At 38.1% G+C, this 18,523-nt stretch overlaps 1 protein-coding gene across 1 annotated transcript in view; it reads left to right on the plus strand.

The window, feature by feature from the left end:
- APPBP2 (amyloid beta precursor protein binding protein 2) overlaps nt 1–13,810 on the plus strand; it is a 43,344-nt gene extending 29,534 nt beyond the window's left edge. Inside the window, exons 6-13 of the mRNA XM_073315484.1 lie at nt 623–712; nt 2,173–2,240; nt 2,318–2,423; nt 3,360–3,484; nt 3,742–3,827; nt 5,954–6,144; nt 6,618–6,783; nt 7,665–13,810. Of these exons, the coding sequence (XP_073171585.1) occupies nt 623–712; nt 2,173–2,240; nt 2,318–2,423; nt 3,360–3,484; nt 3,742–3,827; nt 5,954–6,144; nt 6,618–6,783; nt 7,665–7,918 (1,086 nt within the window). The 3' untranslated portion in view covers nt 7,919–13,810. The remainder of the gene's footprint in view (nt 1–622; nt 713–2,172; nt 2,241–2,317; nt 2,424–3,359; nt 3,485–3,741; nt 3,828–5,953; nt 6,145–6,617; nt 6,784–7,664) is intronic.
- The last annotated feature ends 4,713 nt before the right edge of the window (nt 13,811–18,523 follow it).

Here is an 18,523-nt window from a genome sequence, read left to right on the forward strand (position 1 = left end):
ACCTGACCAGAAAGTCCTAATATTATGTGCATTGTAAACATGACGTAACAATAAAAAATTAGCATTTTCCTCTTGCCTGAACAAGGTAATGCTTTGTAACGTTACTGCAGAATAACATTATCTGGAAAGTTAAAAATTTAAATTAGGCTTATCTAAGATTTTTCAAGTTGAAATGTTAGAAAACACTTTAAGAATTAATCTCTGAATAAATTTATCCAAGTATAAGTAAGTAAATGTTTGTAGTTGTTCTTTCTAGGTAGAACCAAAGATGTATGTGTTTGCTCCTTTTCCTGCTAAAAAGATTGTCTATTTAGAAAACGGTACAGGGCCATGATACAGTGTACAGGACTGTACAGTCTCCCAGGGGTCCTGACTCTGAAACTGACTCATATGAATTCAAGGAAGTCATTTAATCCCTCTTTCTTTTTTTTTCCTCCTGGCTGTAAAGAGAAATATTCCGGAATTCAGGCTTAAGTAATAGCTTTAAAGCAATTTAATTCCTAAATCAAAAGGTGTTATAAAAAGTCAGTCTTTTTTATTATGAGGGTCAAGTTATATTTCCTTAATGTTTCAGCACAGTTGAGTTCAAAGTTTATTATGTTGAAATCTTTTTATTCCGCAGGCTTACAAGTGGTGTATAGAAGCTATGAAGGAGATCAAAGTTGGCTTGCCAGTAAAAGTAGTGGTGGATGTCTTAAGACAAGCTTCAAAGGTGAATTTAACGTTCAGATTCGTAGCATAGTTACAAATGAGATCTATTAAGGCAAGCTTATATTAAATTAACATATTTTAAAGCCTATAGAACACTTGGATAACCTGTTCCAGTTCAGTGGCATGGTATCTTGTTTGCCCAGTTACTTTGCCAACTTCTATTTAGTGCCTAAAATCAACTACTTGAATTTTGGATCAGTGAAGACTTAGCACATCATTTAAAATGATACACTTTAACCTTCCTGCTGTGAAAAACTGAGTTATAGCTGTTTTAAGGAACAATATTATCTACAGGCCAGTCTGTGTATACACCTACTGTATGGCATGCTGGTGTGTAATTTATTTAGTCCTGAGGTGCATTAAAAGTTACCTAGTCAGCAGTACACATCAGCAAGGTTCACACGGACGCTTAGTGCACACCACACTCAAGCACCACGCACTGAGTGGATGATGTAGAGAGTTGGCTTGCTCCCCATCTTATCATAAATAGGTGAAATGCAACAGTTACTTCTGTTTCGAGTGCTGATTCCTGAGGGTATTCACTGCACGTGTTGTGCATCTGGGACCAGAAATTCTTCAATAGCAGTGTCCATTGTTCTGCACCTGCATGCTATGCCTCCTTGTGCTGCAAATTGTGGGCATACGTGGCAACACAGACTGCCTGCCCGCCCACCCAGTTGCTGTTCTGCCACTCACAAGTTGGGGGCACAGAATCCTCCTGTGTCCACATTCTCTTCTTCCTCTTTTTGTTTACCTGTAAATAATTGCAAGTAGCGTCTGGGAAGATTTTCTTGAATTCACTTCAGAATTCTTTAGTAATGATGGTTAAGGCTGCAATTTAGTCGCGGAAGTCACGGAATTCGTGACTTCAGCCTGCGGTGGTTGGGAGCTGCAGAGTCCTCTGCTGCCCCTGGGGCAGGAAGCTGTGGGGTACTCCCGCCACCGCTGGCAGCCCCTGAAGCTCCCTGCCGCTGGCAGCAGTGGGGGAACCCCCCCGCTCCCGACAGTGGTGCAATGGGAGAACCTTCCAGCTCCTGGCCGCCAGGGATGGCAGGCAGCTCTGGGCTGCTGCGGAGGAACTCCCTGAGCTCCCAGCCTCCTGCGGGCAGCTTGGGATGCCCAGAGCTCCAGGCGGCAGGGTACCCTGCAGCCCCCAGCTGCTACAGGCAGCTCCTAGTCCCTACAGCTGCCACGCTTGAAGTAGTGTGGGATCTACAGATCCCCATTTTGTCAGGGATATTCTTAGTAAAAGTTAGGAACATGTCATGGCTTGCGTGAATATTTCTTTTTTTCCCGTGACCTGTCCATGACTTTTACTAAAAATATCCGTGACAAAATCTTAGCCTTAATCATGGTGAATATTTTGAAACTGAAGGTACTAGTAGGTGAATAAGTTCATATCTAGAACAGACATGCTTTGAAAATACAGTCTCATGTAAACTTTATTTCCTGTCTTTTTAGGCTTGTGTTGTAAAACGTGAATTTAAGAAAGCTGAACAGTTAATAAAGCATGCAGTATATCTTGCACGGTAAGTAACACTACTGAAAATACCATCTCAAACTATTTTCCATTACTGCCACTTGTTAACATTTTTGTCTTTCCAAGGGAGCATTTTGGAGCCAAACACCCAAAATATTCAGACACACTATTAGACTATGGATTTTACTTGCTCAACGTAGATAATATATGCCAGTCTGTTGCAATTTATCAGGTAAGTTTCAGTGTCCTATGTCTTTGTTCTCTTTTTAATATTGATAGACATTCAAATATTTCCATTTGTGCTCATGTAACAGCTGTCTGGGGTAGCTGAGAATTTAGTTGTTTGGTTTTGTTTTTTCATTTTTGTTTGTTTTTAAATAACTTCAGAAACTTGTAGTTCTTAGACTTTTTTTTTTTTTCTTCAATTTTGAAGTGTTTGTTTTTTGCAGTAGGAATGTGTGTATATATACACACACACGTGCTGGCACCCTTTTTTCTGACTTGCTAATATTTTGAACTAGAAGTCACTAGTCAAATAGGTATGATCATATTCATATATAGTATTTTTTGGTGTTGGTCACTTATTTGCTTCTTAAGTAAATCAAGTCACAAACTTTCTTAGCTCATGTCTATATTAAAAGGTAAAGTAACGTGCATTCGCGCACATTTTGGTTTGAGTGATTTATTTCAGTTTAGCGTACTCTGGTGAAAAACTAAACCCAATAATTTAAGACAAGCTAGCACAGTGTTCTTGAAGTGGAGTATGTTGAAGTTTTTCTGTTGTAGAAATACTTGTTAATTTCTAGGAAGTCATTTTATTTTTTTCCTTAAAAATAAACTAACTAGCTAACCTTGCTGGTGCATTTACTATATTACCCTAACAAAAAGAGAGAGTAAAATTCTTAGGGTGTCTATTTGCAAAGAGCTTTATGTAATTATCCTGTCTTGGAAGCTTGAATTATACTTTCAGATAAGCATTTTATATTTAGTCTTTCAGGTATCCTTACTTTTAGAGAGACCAATTGAATTCCCACTTTAATTATAAACTTCCAAGCCACAGTAAGAATGATATCTTCTGTAGAGAGGTAGTAGTTCTTTAGATTTAGAAACATGATAGAAATTCGGGAAATGTTCACAATGTAAGGGGCTTTTCTTGTGACTATTTCAGACAGCTCTTGATATCCGACAGTCAGTGTTTGGAGGTAAAAACATCCATGTAGCTACAGCTCATGAAGACTTGGCTTATTCTTCTTATGTTCACCAGTATAGTTCTGGAAAATTTGACAATGCACTGTGAGTACTGTGGTTGTTTTAAGCAGTGAGAAAATGTTGGTCCCTAATTTAGTGCAGTAAATGGGAAGAAATGTACTTTATAAATAGTTTGCAAATGGGTTTCTTGAAACCGATTAAATATCTCTAATTCTTATAATGTATCAATTGGGTCCACGTACTTTATAGATCCCTTTTTTATTTGGTGATGATTTGACCAGTAAACTTTAGAGAATAAGAAAATTAATTCAAAAATGTATGTATTTGAACTTTTGTTTCAGATTCCATGCTGAACGTGCTATTGGCATTATCACTCACATTCTTCCTGAAGATCATCTTCTCTTGGCCTCTTCCAAGAGAGTTAAAGGTAGCCCGTTTAGTTACAGTACTGCAGCATTGTTAATTTAATGCCTTATTGGTGGACGTCAGTTATTGAATTGCATTTTATTTCTGTTGTCCTATAGAGGTAGTGTAACACTGATATTCCCCCCACCCCTCCTTGCCCCCACTACCAAGTAACAATTCTATTAATTGGTCTGGCAATAAAAACTGTATCTTAAAGAGCCTTTCCTAGAAAGTAAAGATGCAGGTAATTTTTCTTATATTTTCACCACTGTTTTATACACTCATAGCTTTCCTAGAATTCTACATCAATTCATTGCCAAATTCTATGTGAATTTAAAGGGAATTATCTGATGGGTTAGCCAGGTTGTATAGAGGTTGTCCAATGTTCTGCCATGTGCGTGATCTGAATTTGAGGTTTTATGTCTGTCAATGTGGCCTGACAGTGCTATGGAGGCCTTGTCCTCCACCACCTAGCAGTGTTTCATCTTTCTTTTTAGAAACAAGTGTTTAGTTTTAGTGCAATGATTCTCAAACTGTGGTATGCATAAGTACTTCAGTTGGTCTCTGGAGCAGTTTTTTGTCACGTGGTGACTGTCAGTCTTCAAGCAGTGATGGTTCTGGTTCTTAGTAGGTGCAGCCCAGTTCAGAGCTCTCATTTGATTTCTAGAAGTTTCTTTTGACTAACTGAAGCAGAAAAGCAAGTACTTCTCTGCATTTTGCACAGCTGCTTCATTACTTTACCAGATTATTTTTTGTTGTAAATGCAACTGTGATCAGATTTGCAGATGGAAGCAAGTACATGGGGAGACAGAACCAAACTGTGAAGTGATCAGGAAAAATTTAGAACTGTGGCAACTTCAAGTGATGAGAAGAGATTCTGTACTAATAAAGTTACGTCTTACAGTCAGGGAGACAAAATAAACTTCATCAATAATATGGAAGATGTTACCTACTGTTGTGGCAGTAGCATTAAAACGAATTTATTGTAATGCTTCTCCTTAATATTGTCATCTTATTATTCAGTGTAACCAACCCCTGTAGCTGCTGAAGGGAAGGCATGAGAGGTTAGAATGGAGGTATCCACAGGAGGTTCTGTGTCTTAGGAAGTGATGCACAATCTGGGAGGTAGGGATGTAAGAGTGAAAATCGAAAAGATGAATTTCAGGAGTCCAAGAGGAGCTTAGAATATATGCACAATGTGAGAGGCTGTTGCTGTTTTTCCTCGCAAATATATGAAATAGTCTCCTGGCTGCAGAAGTTTTGAACCTGAAAATATACTGTCTTATTGGATGGGGTATTTCTCTCAAGTGCTTTCTTTTTAAACCAAAAAAACGGACTTCAGTCCTGAGTGGGGAGCACTGCAGATGAATCCCTCACAGTCCCAGGGGAAAGGGGAGAAAATGCCTTTCTTTTGTCTAGTGTCCCTTTCTGTCTGACCAGGTAGTGGCACCGATGGGCTTAGTAGAAAGCTGGGCCTGAGGCTTAAGGAATAAGTTAGCCTGACCTTCGGCCTTTGAAGGGATCGAGAACATTATCAGAAAGTTGCATTGCAAAGAAACCGACTAGTTCTGTAGTGGTGTAAGTTCTAGTAGTGCTTTCCTGTAGCCATTGCCTTCCTCTCTCTGACACTTACAAATATTCATTACCATGTGTGAACTGGCTTAATGGTATGGGCCCAAATTCTATGAAGAGTCTTAATTTGCTGGGGTTTCCATAACTGAAGAACTGCTGGAAACAAGAGTCTTTGTATACAGTATTCCTTATAACGCCTCAACGACTTTTTTTTCTTCCCACGCAGTTTTGCTTTGAAGTATTAGGTTTTAGCCTCCCCTGTCAAAACTAATTTCAAATGCTGTCTATAGCACAAAGATAGATTTGTAAAGTATAAATAAGCCCTTGTAAAAATTACTGAAAATATAAATCCTCTAGCTAAGTTTCACATGGACTTGAAAAGCTAACGGATACAAAATGCAACATATATCTTAATGGGAAACAATTAACAGGAAACACAAAGCTTGATTGAAAGTCTCTTCAATTGTATGTGGTGGTGATTTGTGAATATAACCTTATGGGATTCTTCTTTCTATTGCTGATATCTCTGTGCATCTAGAACACATGGACGTGATTTTTTTTCTCTTCCATATTCAGCACTTATCCTGGAGGAGATTGCTATTGACTGTCACAATAAGGAAACTGAGCAGAGGTTACTTCAAGAAGCTCACGATTTGCACCTGTCTTCACTCCAGTTAGCTAAAAAAGCCTTTGGGGAATTCAACGTACAGACAGCAAAACACTATGGCAACCTGGGCAGACTTTATCAGTCAATGAGAAAATTTAAGGTAGGACCAGATGGCTATTAAATTTCTCAATTAAAAAACAAACAAATCAGTAGCTCTTAGAGAAGTAGCTCTAAAGGCAGCACAACTTATCAATTCCATTGTAATAGATGAGTATTACCATTTTTAAATGCTCTTCTGATTGTTTTAACCTGACTATGGGTGCTACCTTCATAGATGGAAAAGTTTCCTAGTACTTAGTGCTTCACCTCTCCAAAGTATTGTACAGATATTAATAAAAACTACTTTCTTACACAGCAAGTCAGTGTCAGAGCCCGGAGATCCTGATTACCAGTCCTTTGCAGACTCCACTGCATTTCAAGCCTTTTGTCGAATAAGTGTAATGGAATCCTCTAGATAAGCTGTCACTTATACCGCTGCTTTTTATGTCTGATGTATGGGAATCCTTGTCTTCTGTTTTTGTGGGGGGGTGTAATGTCTGTCATGGCTTATTTATGTGGTTTTGGATCTTTCAGGAAGCAGAAGAAATGCACATCAAAGCAATTCAGATTAAGGAGCAGCTTCTTGGTCAAGAAGATTATGAAGTCGCCCTATCAGTGGGACATCTAGCTTCTCTCTATAACTATGACATGAATCAATATGAAAATGCAGAAAAGCTTTATCTGAGATCAATAGCAATCGGTGTGTAATTTTTAGAACAAATTACTGTACTGAGCAATGATGATAGAATAAAACAAAGGCCTCTTTGTTAATAAAAGTATAAATGAATAAAGGAATGTTGATACAATACATTTGCATAACCGATATGTGGATTCAATCTAACTATGATGCTTAACCTTGAATGGCAAACAATATATTTTAGTGTTCCATGAGAACCCAGTCAACAGTAGCTGCAAAACAGTAACTTTTAAACTAACTGACACTTGAAACGTTTAGGAAAGTGACTGTTTTAGAAAGTCCAATTAATTATCTTGGAGTTTAACTTCTTGGACTGTTACCTAGAGGCTCATTTTAATCATGGTTTGAAGCAAGAATTGTAGTCAGAGCTTCAAAGAAATGGAAGACCAATATGTGCAGTAGCCCTTTTATGATGAGACTTGCCTCCCCCTCCCTGGCTCATGTACCACTTGCAGTGAATTTTGCCCAAGGAAACATTCAATTCATAATGTCAGATTTAGCACAGTCTTATAAGGTAGTTCAGTTAGTGCTCATAATTCATTGGAGTGAGACAAGGTGAATAAACTGCATGAGACACCCCACCCCCCCGCCGTAGACTCCCCTTTTTTCATGTTGGGTTATGATAACAGTTGAAATCTGGTTGAGATTGCCCCAGAAATTAAGTAGGGTATTAAAGTAAAAGGGCCGAAATGCATTGGGGAGTAGTCACAGGGAAACATACGCATTGCACTCCTTTTATTAAGTACTAAATTTTACTCCTGCTAACTAAAAGATAATGAATATGCGGTTCATATTATCATAGGCAAAATGGCCTGAGAGATGAAGAATTAAGCATGGTTAAATTATCATGTTCTTCAATTTTGTTTTCTTTTGGATTTCTTTAGGAAAGAAGCTTTTTGGCGAAGGTTACAGTGGACTAGAGTATGATTACAGAGGTCTCATTAAACTGTACAATTCCATTGGCAATTATGAGAAAGTATTTGAATACCACAATATTTTGGCCAGTTGGAACCGGTTGCGGGATCGGCAGTTCTCAGTTACAGATGCTCTGGAGGATGTAAGCACCAGCCCTCAATCCACTGAAGAAGTAGTCCAGTCTTTTCTGATGTCTCAGAACATTAATGGACAGAATAGCTAGAGAACTTGGTCGATTAACCAATTAAGTTTTTTCCCCCAGATTACAAGGGAAAGTCATACTGTGAAATCTAAACCATGTAGTTTTCTGGGGGCTGGAATTTGCTTTGAAACACTGGTCCAGTCCATTGAAGAGTGCCCATACAGATGAATATGAGTTAAGTTCTTATCAGCATGTGTATGGCATGTTTAGTTTGGCTTATTGAATTTGAATACCAAACACCAGGATCCCCCTCCCCCTTCTTTTGCAAAAGAAGCTACTTTGCAGGAAATCTGCAAATAAACTTAAATAAAACTGTTTAAGAGTTAAAAGAGTTGCATCCTTATTATGAAAGGAAGGTTTCAGCAAGAAAATTCTTCCAGCAAGTAGAAGTAATAAATACTCTATTGTAAGAAATGGAAAAAGGTGTTTATACTTTATGCATTGTAGCAGAGCTAATGATAAATATTAACAAAAGAGGAAATGCCCTAGCTTTGTTTGCTGCCTTATGAAGAAAAGTGGCAAAGAACCACTCCAGAAAGAAATGTATGTGTTGTAAACCATGCTAGTTTGTTATGAAAGTAACCGCCGTGTGTTGTTTTTAATCATCTGAATTGGACCAGCATTCATCTGTAAGTGATAGAAGATCCAGTAGACCAGCAATCCAAATTTCCTTTGGTACAGTACAAGAGCTATAATAATTTTCCATAAAAGGACCAGGAGAATCAAAAGTGGACCAGCCTGTCTAGAAAAGTGTCTTTGGACCAGTGGCTTTAATTTAATATTTCTGCCCCTGCATTCACTTTTACAGTAGAATTATTTCATTTAGATGTACGATCAGTGATAATACAAAAATATATTCATGTGATAGATACAAAACTAGGAATTGAACATTCTTTAGCAGTTGCAATGGCATGTTTTCAACTAGTAAGCTTATACAGATATTAAAATGTCAATGCCATAAGCAAAAACTAGAAATGCTTAACTGTTTGCTGCAGCCATTCTTTTCTTTTTTAAATGGGCTTACTCTAACAATTGAGGCAGTAACTTGTTTATACTGACTAATAGTTTTGTATTACAATACAGTTCAATTTTCTGTTTCTGAAGATCACAGCTTATTGTACAGTTTGCAGGGGTCAGTGGAAAATGCCAAAAAAGCACAACAGGTCTTTTTTGTGATGCTCATTTCTACATTAAACAATAGTACAACCAGAAACTGATTCCTCTATGTTAATTTAAAAAGCTTCAGTCAGATGTAAAGATCCCTTAACAATGCCTCTCTCACTAGCTTGTCTTAATTTTTGTTTTGCGTTTTTTTTGTTTTGTTTTGTTTTGCTTTAATTGAACCAAGTCTGTTTTAATGTTGAGGTAATCAAAATTTTTGAAAAATCTACATAGCATAGCAAACTAGAAATAAGTCATTGCTTTTACCTCAATTCTTATTATAGTGGCACAAACAGTGCCTCTATAGTTAAGGGTCTGTCAGTTTTCCCCCCTATTTTCAGGGGTTTATAATTTGGCTGTGAAAATTCAGTCCGGGTTGAAGCATGGCAAACAACTACAGTACTTGGAGTGAATTTTTTTATTTGTTATGAAGTTTTTTTGTCTTCAGATTATAAGAGTGCGGCACACAAAAAATAGAAGTTAGTGATTTCAGACACTTCTTTGAACTCCTATAATTTTAATAATGGCTTTGGTTTTAAACTGAAAAGTTGCAGGCCAATAGTTCGTAAACTAGTGCCTTCAAGTTTTTTTTGAGGGGGAGTAACACCAAGTTAAAAAATTAGTTACTTAATTTGGAAATGTGTGTTTAGCGCTAGTGTAGTTGTGATTCTTTCATTAAAAATAAGGGATGGCTTATGCAACCCAGTAGAATAACTGGTAGCATTAAGACTTCAACAGCTTTTAATGTAATCTGAAACTGTATTAGATTCTCCATAGTAATTTTTGTTCAAGTGAAAATTACACTTTTTAAAATGTCCCCAAACACATTTGCCAGATAAATTGCAACTAAATAAATATTTAGGTCCCTAAATATGTGTTTACACTTTAGGAATAATTATAGACTATCAGGTAAATAATATGCATTAAAATTGATACATTGTTACAGGAGCTTGTTCTCATATTTTTAAACTTTTTAAATAAAGTCACTTTAAACCTATTTAAAATAATACCCTTTATTTTATTTTAAACCTCCAGAAATTCAGGGAAAAAAGCTTAAAATTCTGTCCAAAACAAAACTAGTGATCTATGTATTGCAGACATACCCAGAAGCCTCAAACTAGTAAGTAATCTTTCATTCTCGGCACATTCCATATGCTCTGGATTCCTAATCTTGGGTCTCTGCTTCTAGTTTATAACTAAGAGGGAACTCCCAAGTTCTCAAAGTTTTTGTTTTTTATCCTGAGACACTGGTCGATGTCCTATGTACTCACCTTTGCCACTTTCTCAGGCTCCATCATCAGTTCCTTTCTAACAATGGTCAACAACAGTTTCCAAAAAATGCCACAGTTCCAGCGTCATTCCTGCTCCTCCCCTGATTAACTTAATTTTGCTTGAAGGACTCTTGTCTTCCTTTGTTGCATCAAGCCTAAAATTTAGATTATACACTCTTAGGGAGCATGGATAGTATCTTCTTAGTGTTGTAAAGTACCCACTTCTCTTTTCCCCTGAGGGGGTTGGCAACTGGGAGGTTGGGAGTGCACGACTTGGTTCTGTAGAGAAACGTCTTTTTTTCCCAATCACCTAACAAAACATTTCAATGCTTTTTTGACCAAGAACTTTTTTGCTTTCCAGCGCACATTGGCTATATTTCAGCCAGTGTAACAGATGCATTATGTGATCACTCAGACAGAGATGCATGTGCTGTTGAAGCAACTCCGATATTCTGTAGTACCCGTGGGGTTTTATCTAGAGTGAATTTGAAACCCTAAAAGTTACCCAGAATTTTTTTCTTTTCCCAGCAGGCTATGTGGCCTAGAGAAACATGACTTTAAGCTCATGAATACTCTCAATTTAATAAAACTATTGGAATATTTTAGTACATTGCTGAATTGGGCCCTAACGGACTATCTGGTTGCATCTCACAGCTATGACCTAGCAGGTCTGAGTGTCAAAGCATATTACTTGCAGAGTAGAATGGCTGCGGCTGGCAACTACAGACTTCTTAGTATAGGAGCCTTACAAAACAACCACATGGCCTGCTCTAAGCGCTGTACGTTGGCATCTTAACTTATGCTGCCTTGTTGCAGAACCTATTCCCCATCTAGTGTTCCTCAAACTTTCCTAGCCCCCTACAGATTTCTGTTCAGGATCTCTTTTGAATTTCCCCTTCATGTTACTACAGAAGTCTTAACCTCCTGTGCGGTTTGTTGGACTATTGTGTTTGACACAAACTTGGTGGTGGTAGACGCATTTCCTGACTTTCCTTACCGCTGCTGCCTGTTGCAGTGTATCGTTGACACTTTGTTTAAAAAGCAGAGAGATTTTTGGTTCTCTAAGCTCCTATAAATGGGAATCTAGTGTGTGAGAGATGGTCAAAGAAAATGACTTGCCCTATAATTCTTCATCTGAAAAAAATACCACATCTGTAGATGGCCCTTCATTCACCTTTAAAAGTAAGGAGGTCTATTCATGCTTTTCTCTCACCCGGTTTAGAACGTATGTAATTTTCCTGTGGCTCTATGTATGGGGTTGCAATTTAATAGTACTTTTTCCACTTGTACATTGAGCAGCCAACCATGAAACACTGGGCAGGGCTGATGCATTGGCAGTTGGTCTGTGCAAAATGCACTGGAGTTCCTCAAAGGGTCAACAACCTTGAGGAGGTACTGTATAATCTTAGGCTTGAAGTGGAGACCCAAGAGTGGGAATCCAGTGAAATACTTTTTCCAAAGAAATAAATTTACAGGTAAGTCATTTTTTTTTTTAATTTTTTTTTTTTTTAAATAGTCTGCAATACCTTGACACAAGAGTGTCCAGGACAGAATTTCAGTCTTCGCTCCAAATTTCTCAGCTTGGTTTTAAATTTAAAGCTCTAACATTTTGTTTGAATGTGGGCTTTGGTTTTGTGAATCAGTTTTATTTGTATCTTCTATTTTATGCAAACACTGCAATTTGTAAAGAAAAGGAAGAAAGTGATGTCAGGGTTTCCTCTATTCTTTGTTCCGCTGTTCTTAGAATCAGTCAACTGTAAGAACGGATGTTTTTTCCCAACCTCAGGAGGAGTGTTGTGGGTTTTTTTTTTATGGAATGGGAGGAACACATGCTACTTTAAGATGGGGAAGGAGAAAAAGTCACGGTAAGATGTTTAAACACATATCCCTCTGTTACTTGAAGTAAAATAGCTAGTAACTATTGCGCTCCGAGCAGTTGGCTGGTCACTTTATTTTGTGATGTTACTTAGAACCAACAAGTGTCTGTCTTTCTCTTTCAGAGAAGTCTTTACATGCACTCACTACTTCGTTGTATAGATACCAATTGTTTAAACTCCTTTTTTTTTTTTTTTTTTTTGCACACAAGTGTTTTTGTTAATCAATAATTTTGAAAGTTTTTTTTGTTGAATTCTAACTTATTAGGAAAATAACATTCTTTTCATAACTTTAAAAATTAAATTTAAAAAAATGCTGCCGTCTGTAATTTGCTAACGGTGCCATTGTGCTGCTGCTTCTGGTACAAAAATAATGCACATTTTATTTAATTACCTTTTTATAGTCGCACATACTGGTAGAGTTACAAAAAAGGAAACCTCCTCGTGCCTAAAATATGATTGAATATGTTGACAAAACCTTTACTTGATTTTAAAACTGACTGGATTTTACTTTACAGCATGGTAGCAAAGATAGCTGGATGGATGTTGCTATTATCGGTCTCTAAACAAAGTTTCTAATCCTGTTGCCTGTGCAGAAACTTTATTGTACTTACAATTTTGTTAACCTTTTTTTTTAAAGTGTTGCTGGCCAAGTGCTAATTGCAAGTCTGAATATTCTGTTTGTTGTGGAGATTTCCATGTTTGACACAAATGGCCTGTTGCACATTTCATTTCTTGGCCTTTTGGGGATTCTTGCAGTGGGAAGGAGGAGGCGGGATTTTATCCAGAGATCTGGACTATATATACACATTTGACATCACCGGTAATGCTTTTGTCCCCAAATCTCAGGAGTGTTTTAGGCAGTGAAATAGGTTTCCCGTCACTGATACCAAGATGCGTGTTCTAGGGTCTCGTTAACAATATTTCATTGCAGTCCTAGGTATCTATAGCATGAGTGGCCTTAGTGAATTTGTTGAAGTGCAAATTTTTTTTTCAAAAGTAAATTTTAAGATGAAAAATATATACTATATAAATATATAGAGAGATATCTAGAAACTTGGTTTGTGGTGCACAAGTTAAGTGTTGGATCACTAAATAACTGTTGCAGGTACCATACGTGTAACTCTTTTTCTTTTTATGTATATTCCTTTATGGGAAGCAATGTTGCCATGGTAACTAAAACTTTACCATTTATTTCTTACCTTATGATGTGAATGAACTCTGCATTTTATTGACTATTACCAGGTTCAGTACTATTTTTATACTTTATTGTACTACAGGGGATTTTAATTTAATAGCATTCTAAAAAAACGTTGCTTGAACTATTTAAAGCAAAATACTAAAACAAAGACCACCTTTGAAACCGGAATCCCCACTTACAGTGCCACAGTAATTTATATGAACGTATTTTGATCATTATTAGACTTTGAACACCATTCTATTTGTTGTGTCGATAACCTTTCGTATCCTACTTCACACAAACTGCAGTGCCCAACATTATTTGTAACCATCAAACCATACTGAGTATGTTTGTAACCAGCATTGTGATATTCTGTAATTGTATTGCTAAAATGAATTATTGACCTAATAAATATAGTGTTCCTGCATTCAGAGTATTTGCCTTGAATTTAGTTACAATTGTGCCCTCCAAAAAGCCTGTTCTTTTCTCCTCTATCCCATAGACACCCGTAGAATTGAATAGTCAACTTGCAGATTGCAATTGCTTTTTCAGCAAGTTCCACTGATGGAACAAAAATGCAGTACCCTTCTGTGATGCTGAAGAGTGCATTACAGCACAGTTTCAACCAACAAGTGAGTGTAATGCTTATCATTCATGCTTGGGAGGAAAGGTGTGAATATTCTGTGGATTCCAATGTGTGCAACTCCTACTTAAAGAAGAAAAGGATACTAAGGGCCTGATCTCCTTTTGAAAAGTGTAACATTAACTCTGTTCATCAGTTGAAACTCTGATTGTGGTTGTGGCAGGGGAGGTTTGTTTGGTTCTCTCTTAGACTTCGCACTTCTCAACCAAATCTAACTCACGTTTCACTATTAAATAAAGTTTGAGGGGTTTTTAAGTTTATTTTTTGTAAAGAAACATGATGCGACAGCCTTATTTAAGCCTTAACTTCAGCCTTAGTTATGATTTTTGTTAGAGATACCTAATATACTTGGATACACACCACACTCCTTTCGTGTTTATCTGTCCATATCCACATCTTTGAAATGGAATAAGGTTTAAAAGATAGACAGACTGCAGAGGGACAGCAAGTTGTGTGGGGATCATGACTTACCTTTTCCATCTATTCATCAACTTTGGCTTTGAAAGGAACAAACTCACCATTTAGGTAGAATCTACTTGTTTGCCTGTCAGTGCTTCTGGAAAAAGAATGCTAAATGAAACCAACTCACCTGCCTCAGGTTAGCTGATTAGTTTTATAAAAGGAATAGGATAAAAGGGCCTGCAAGTATAGGTAGTAACTTATATTTTATTGTCTTTTGATGTCCTTTGCTATGTATTGAGTACTAGAAGTGACTTCTTTTGACATTAGGCTGTTGACAAATCTACAGTAATTAGAAAAGTAAAAAACATGGCAACTTGCGTTTATCTTGGGAATTACTGTATATGGAGTATGGGGATTTGATGGTTTGACTCCTTTCATAGGCATTCACTGTTTTTAGACAAGTGATGCACTTTCAGGCCACCAAAAGGTTTTATTTCTCTTTATTGTTACTGTTTTAGTTGGGTACTTGTAATGTGCTAACACTGTCCACACACACAGAGAGTCTGCCCGTAAACGTTTACAATCTAAGGAGAGGTCTCAGAGTAGCCGCCGTGTTAGTCCGGATTCGCAGAAAGAAAAGGAGTACTAGTCTCTAAGGTGCCACTAGTATTCCTTTTCAATCTAAGGAGATTTCAGCAGACTCCCTGTGGACCCAGGAAGGAGTCTTTAGTCTTTCTGATGAGTCCTAATACCAACTGGCTAATAGCTCTTCCTTTTCCCTTGCAGAAGGAGAGGGTTCTATTGCTTTAAACAGAACATTACACAATCTTAGGACTGCATTTTTAAAGATATTTAGGTGACTAAAGATGCAGTTAGGCAACTGGTAAAATTTTCTGAAGCACCTAGCTGCCTATTTCCTGTTGATTTCAATGACCGTGTGCCTAAGCAGACCTACTTGCTTTCTCTTCAGAGACCAGTAACACTGTAATTGCCCTCTGTTAAGCTACCACACAGTTCTTTCCATGCAAGCTCATTTTCTTCAGGTAAAAGCATTACTGATAAAAACAATAAAAGAACCTACGTGTGTACTAATAAGCTTACCAAAGATCACCCCAACTCTAACTTGGGCTCTGGCAGGAGCAGTCCAGTCCTTCAGAACCCCACAAAGCAGTCTCTTCTGTGGTCACAAGTTCGTAACAGCCCCAGCTCAGAAATAGCACACCCATGAAAAGCTTTGTCCATCCTTTACACACTTTGGGGATCTTTGATATGGAGTTTCCAGGAGCAGGTAATTAGTAAACAATTGGTTTCTCTCCCCAGGGTGTAGCGTCAAAAGGCTGGCTTTGCAGGGTATAATTTGCATTTTTGTCCTCCCAAGAACTTTCTAGAAAATCCATGTCACTCGTACTGTCCCAAAATGTCCTTTGAAGTTCCTAATGCTTTCTAGAGATTGCATTACTCAGTCTTCTAGAGAAGTTACATACAATTCCACAATAACACATGCACGAGTGCATTTTTAATACAATGGATCCAAATTAATTCAGTAACGTTTACCCTAATTCCATAAGTTTCGTCCAGGATATTGTCATTCTGTTGCATCTTCCTCCTAAAAGAGGGGTGCTAATGAGCACCCTAGAGAAACCCCTTGACTTATCACCTGGACAGGTTTATTCCCTGGTTGGTGGTTCTGTCCTCTACCTTTCATAGTTTCACCTGTTCAGATAACAAACAAGCCAGCATACATCCTTTAGACCTATGGGGTTGAGCTTTCACACACCCCTTGTTACCCCCAAACATTTGGGTGTAAACTTGAGACCCGATCCTCCCACTCCTACCTCCCATTTGGGAAGTGTGTGTGATGTATTTTTCCCTCGGCGATCAGTTCCAAGATGAGACCCACACCCTGGAATGAGGGAAACCACCTCCAAGAAGCTCTGAGAGAGGTGGAGAGAAGGAGTTTGCTATTTGTGCCCAAGAATGCCCATGACACCGAGTCCCAGTGCAGTGCTGACAAAAGTGTTGTGTGTATTTCTCTTGGTTGATAAGGAGAGCTCACAGGCTGTCATCCCTCCACCTTTTGTCATAACTCAAATGTACTTTAAAAGAAAACAGAGGAATCGGAAAACCAGAGAGAATTTCTGGGGGACAGGAAGTTCTCTATGAACAACAGATGTGAACATCTAACTAAGATGGAGACTGTTTTGTGCTCAAGGTTATGTGTTGAGAATACAAGTCTTTGAATAACTTGGCTGGCCACCAGATGTCACTGCCGCTTTACATGCGTTCAGTATTTAGTTTCCTATCCTTGCTTGTTCTGATCAAAGCTATTGAAGACTTTCTAGTTTGCAGCTAATCTCGCTAACTGTAAATGATTCTTCCTTTCATTGGCTGCAGCTTTATTTCTTTTACTGTGATCCATATTATGTATGGTCTAAACTGAAAATTTTTAAATTAGAGAAAATCTTGCTTTAATTAATAGCCAAAACCATAGCACAATGTTTCCATGAATCCCTGATTCATCTTTTTTTTTTTTTAACACTGAAAAGTAAAGATCTGAGTTAAGAAACTTGTGCATCAAGTTGTTCGACCTCTTTCAGTTATAAGACCACTTTAAAACTCTCAACTTTTGCCAGCACCTAAAATTGTAGATTATAATAGAAAAAGTAACAAGCCCATGTTGATGCAGTAGTGACATTAGGATACAGAATATCGGGATGGGCACAGAGATGACTATTTTATATTGGATGTACAGGATTCAACTGAAATGAATACTAGCCTTGGATTTGCTTTCTTTTCTTCCTCCCTTTCCCTGCACCATCTCACGAGGCATCTATATGAGATGCCTGACTTTGTTAGGCCTCAGAGCCTTGCTTGTGGGCCCGCCTTTAATGAACAAGACACCCCCCACCCCCACCCCCGCCAAAGTCCATTGGGTAACTCGCAGAATAATTTGTGGATGAGCAGACTTTAACTGCAGTCAACATTATTTAAACAAGTGTGACATTTTCAGGCATACAATATTTTCTGATCTTTATGATGAGGCTATATCCAATTGCAAACTTGCTATGTGGTGTATAAAATGGAAAAGCTCAAAACCTTCAATTAGAAATATAAATATCTTCTGAAAAATAAATATTCAACAGTCATCCTGGGAAATTTCATCTTCTACGGAAAGAACCACTTCTGCTGCCCACAAACTGCTTATAATTCCCCTGGAACTCCTTGATGGAATTATACCCTTGTATTACATGATAGGTTTCACTATATAGAATAGCAGAAAAGCAATCAAGGGACTGTTGCCCAGAAAAGGCAAATTTTAACATCAGTTACACTTGCTGCCCCTCCATCCCTGGTTAAATTTCTTCCACCATATTTCTGTTTAAATTTCACAAGGGCTCCTGCGTGAATGTGCTTCATTTGCCTGACCTTGGTGTTCTTTGGCTAATGAATCAGGTTTGAGCCCCTGATCCAATCCCCAGTGAGGTCAGTGGGAAGTCTCCTGTTGACTTCAATGGACTTTGGATCAAGCCTTAAATGTGCATATCATGGCTCTTGTATGCAACAGTGAAACTCCTAAAAATAATACAGCTGTCCTCTCCATCACAAACTACCTACCCCCACCCCCACAGGCAAATGGAAAGAGGGGGAGCTAAATTGTCATGATTTAAGCTGCCTGCTGCAAACTGGGTGATTTAAAAGTTCTGAAAATAGCCACAGTGATAGACATGCTCACAGAGAGAATTCAACAGGCAAAAATTACCTGCCTCAGGCACACTTCAGATCAAATATAGAGGAGATGAGTAAAAATGACTGGGCTGCTCTTGGGTGCCTTGGCAGAACATAGGGCAGAATTTTATTTTCACTTGTAAAAAGACTAAAAGGTGCCCATTCCAGGCCATAGGCATGTTCAACACTTCTTTACAAACTCACCTCCTACTGCACAGCCAAATCCAGCAACCAGCCCCCACCACAGACCAGAAAGAATCAGGCACTCCGTTATCACAAAAGGATTACTCAAATACCAAGCCATCCGCAAATATCAACCCTCAGACGAAAGCCCGAATAAAACGCTCCTGCAATGAGCCAATGGATAGC

The sequence above is a fragment of the Lepidochelys kempii genome, chromosome 17, assembly GCF_965140265.1.
Source record: "Lepidochelys kempii isolate rLepKem1 chromosome 17, rLepKem1.hap2, whole genome shotgun sequence".
Lineage (NCBI taxonomy): Eukaryota > Metazoa > Chordata > Testudines > Cheloniidae > Lepidochelys > Lepidochelys kempii.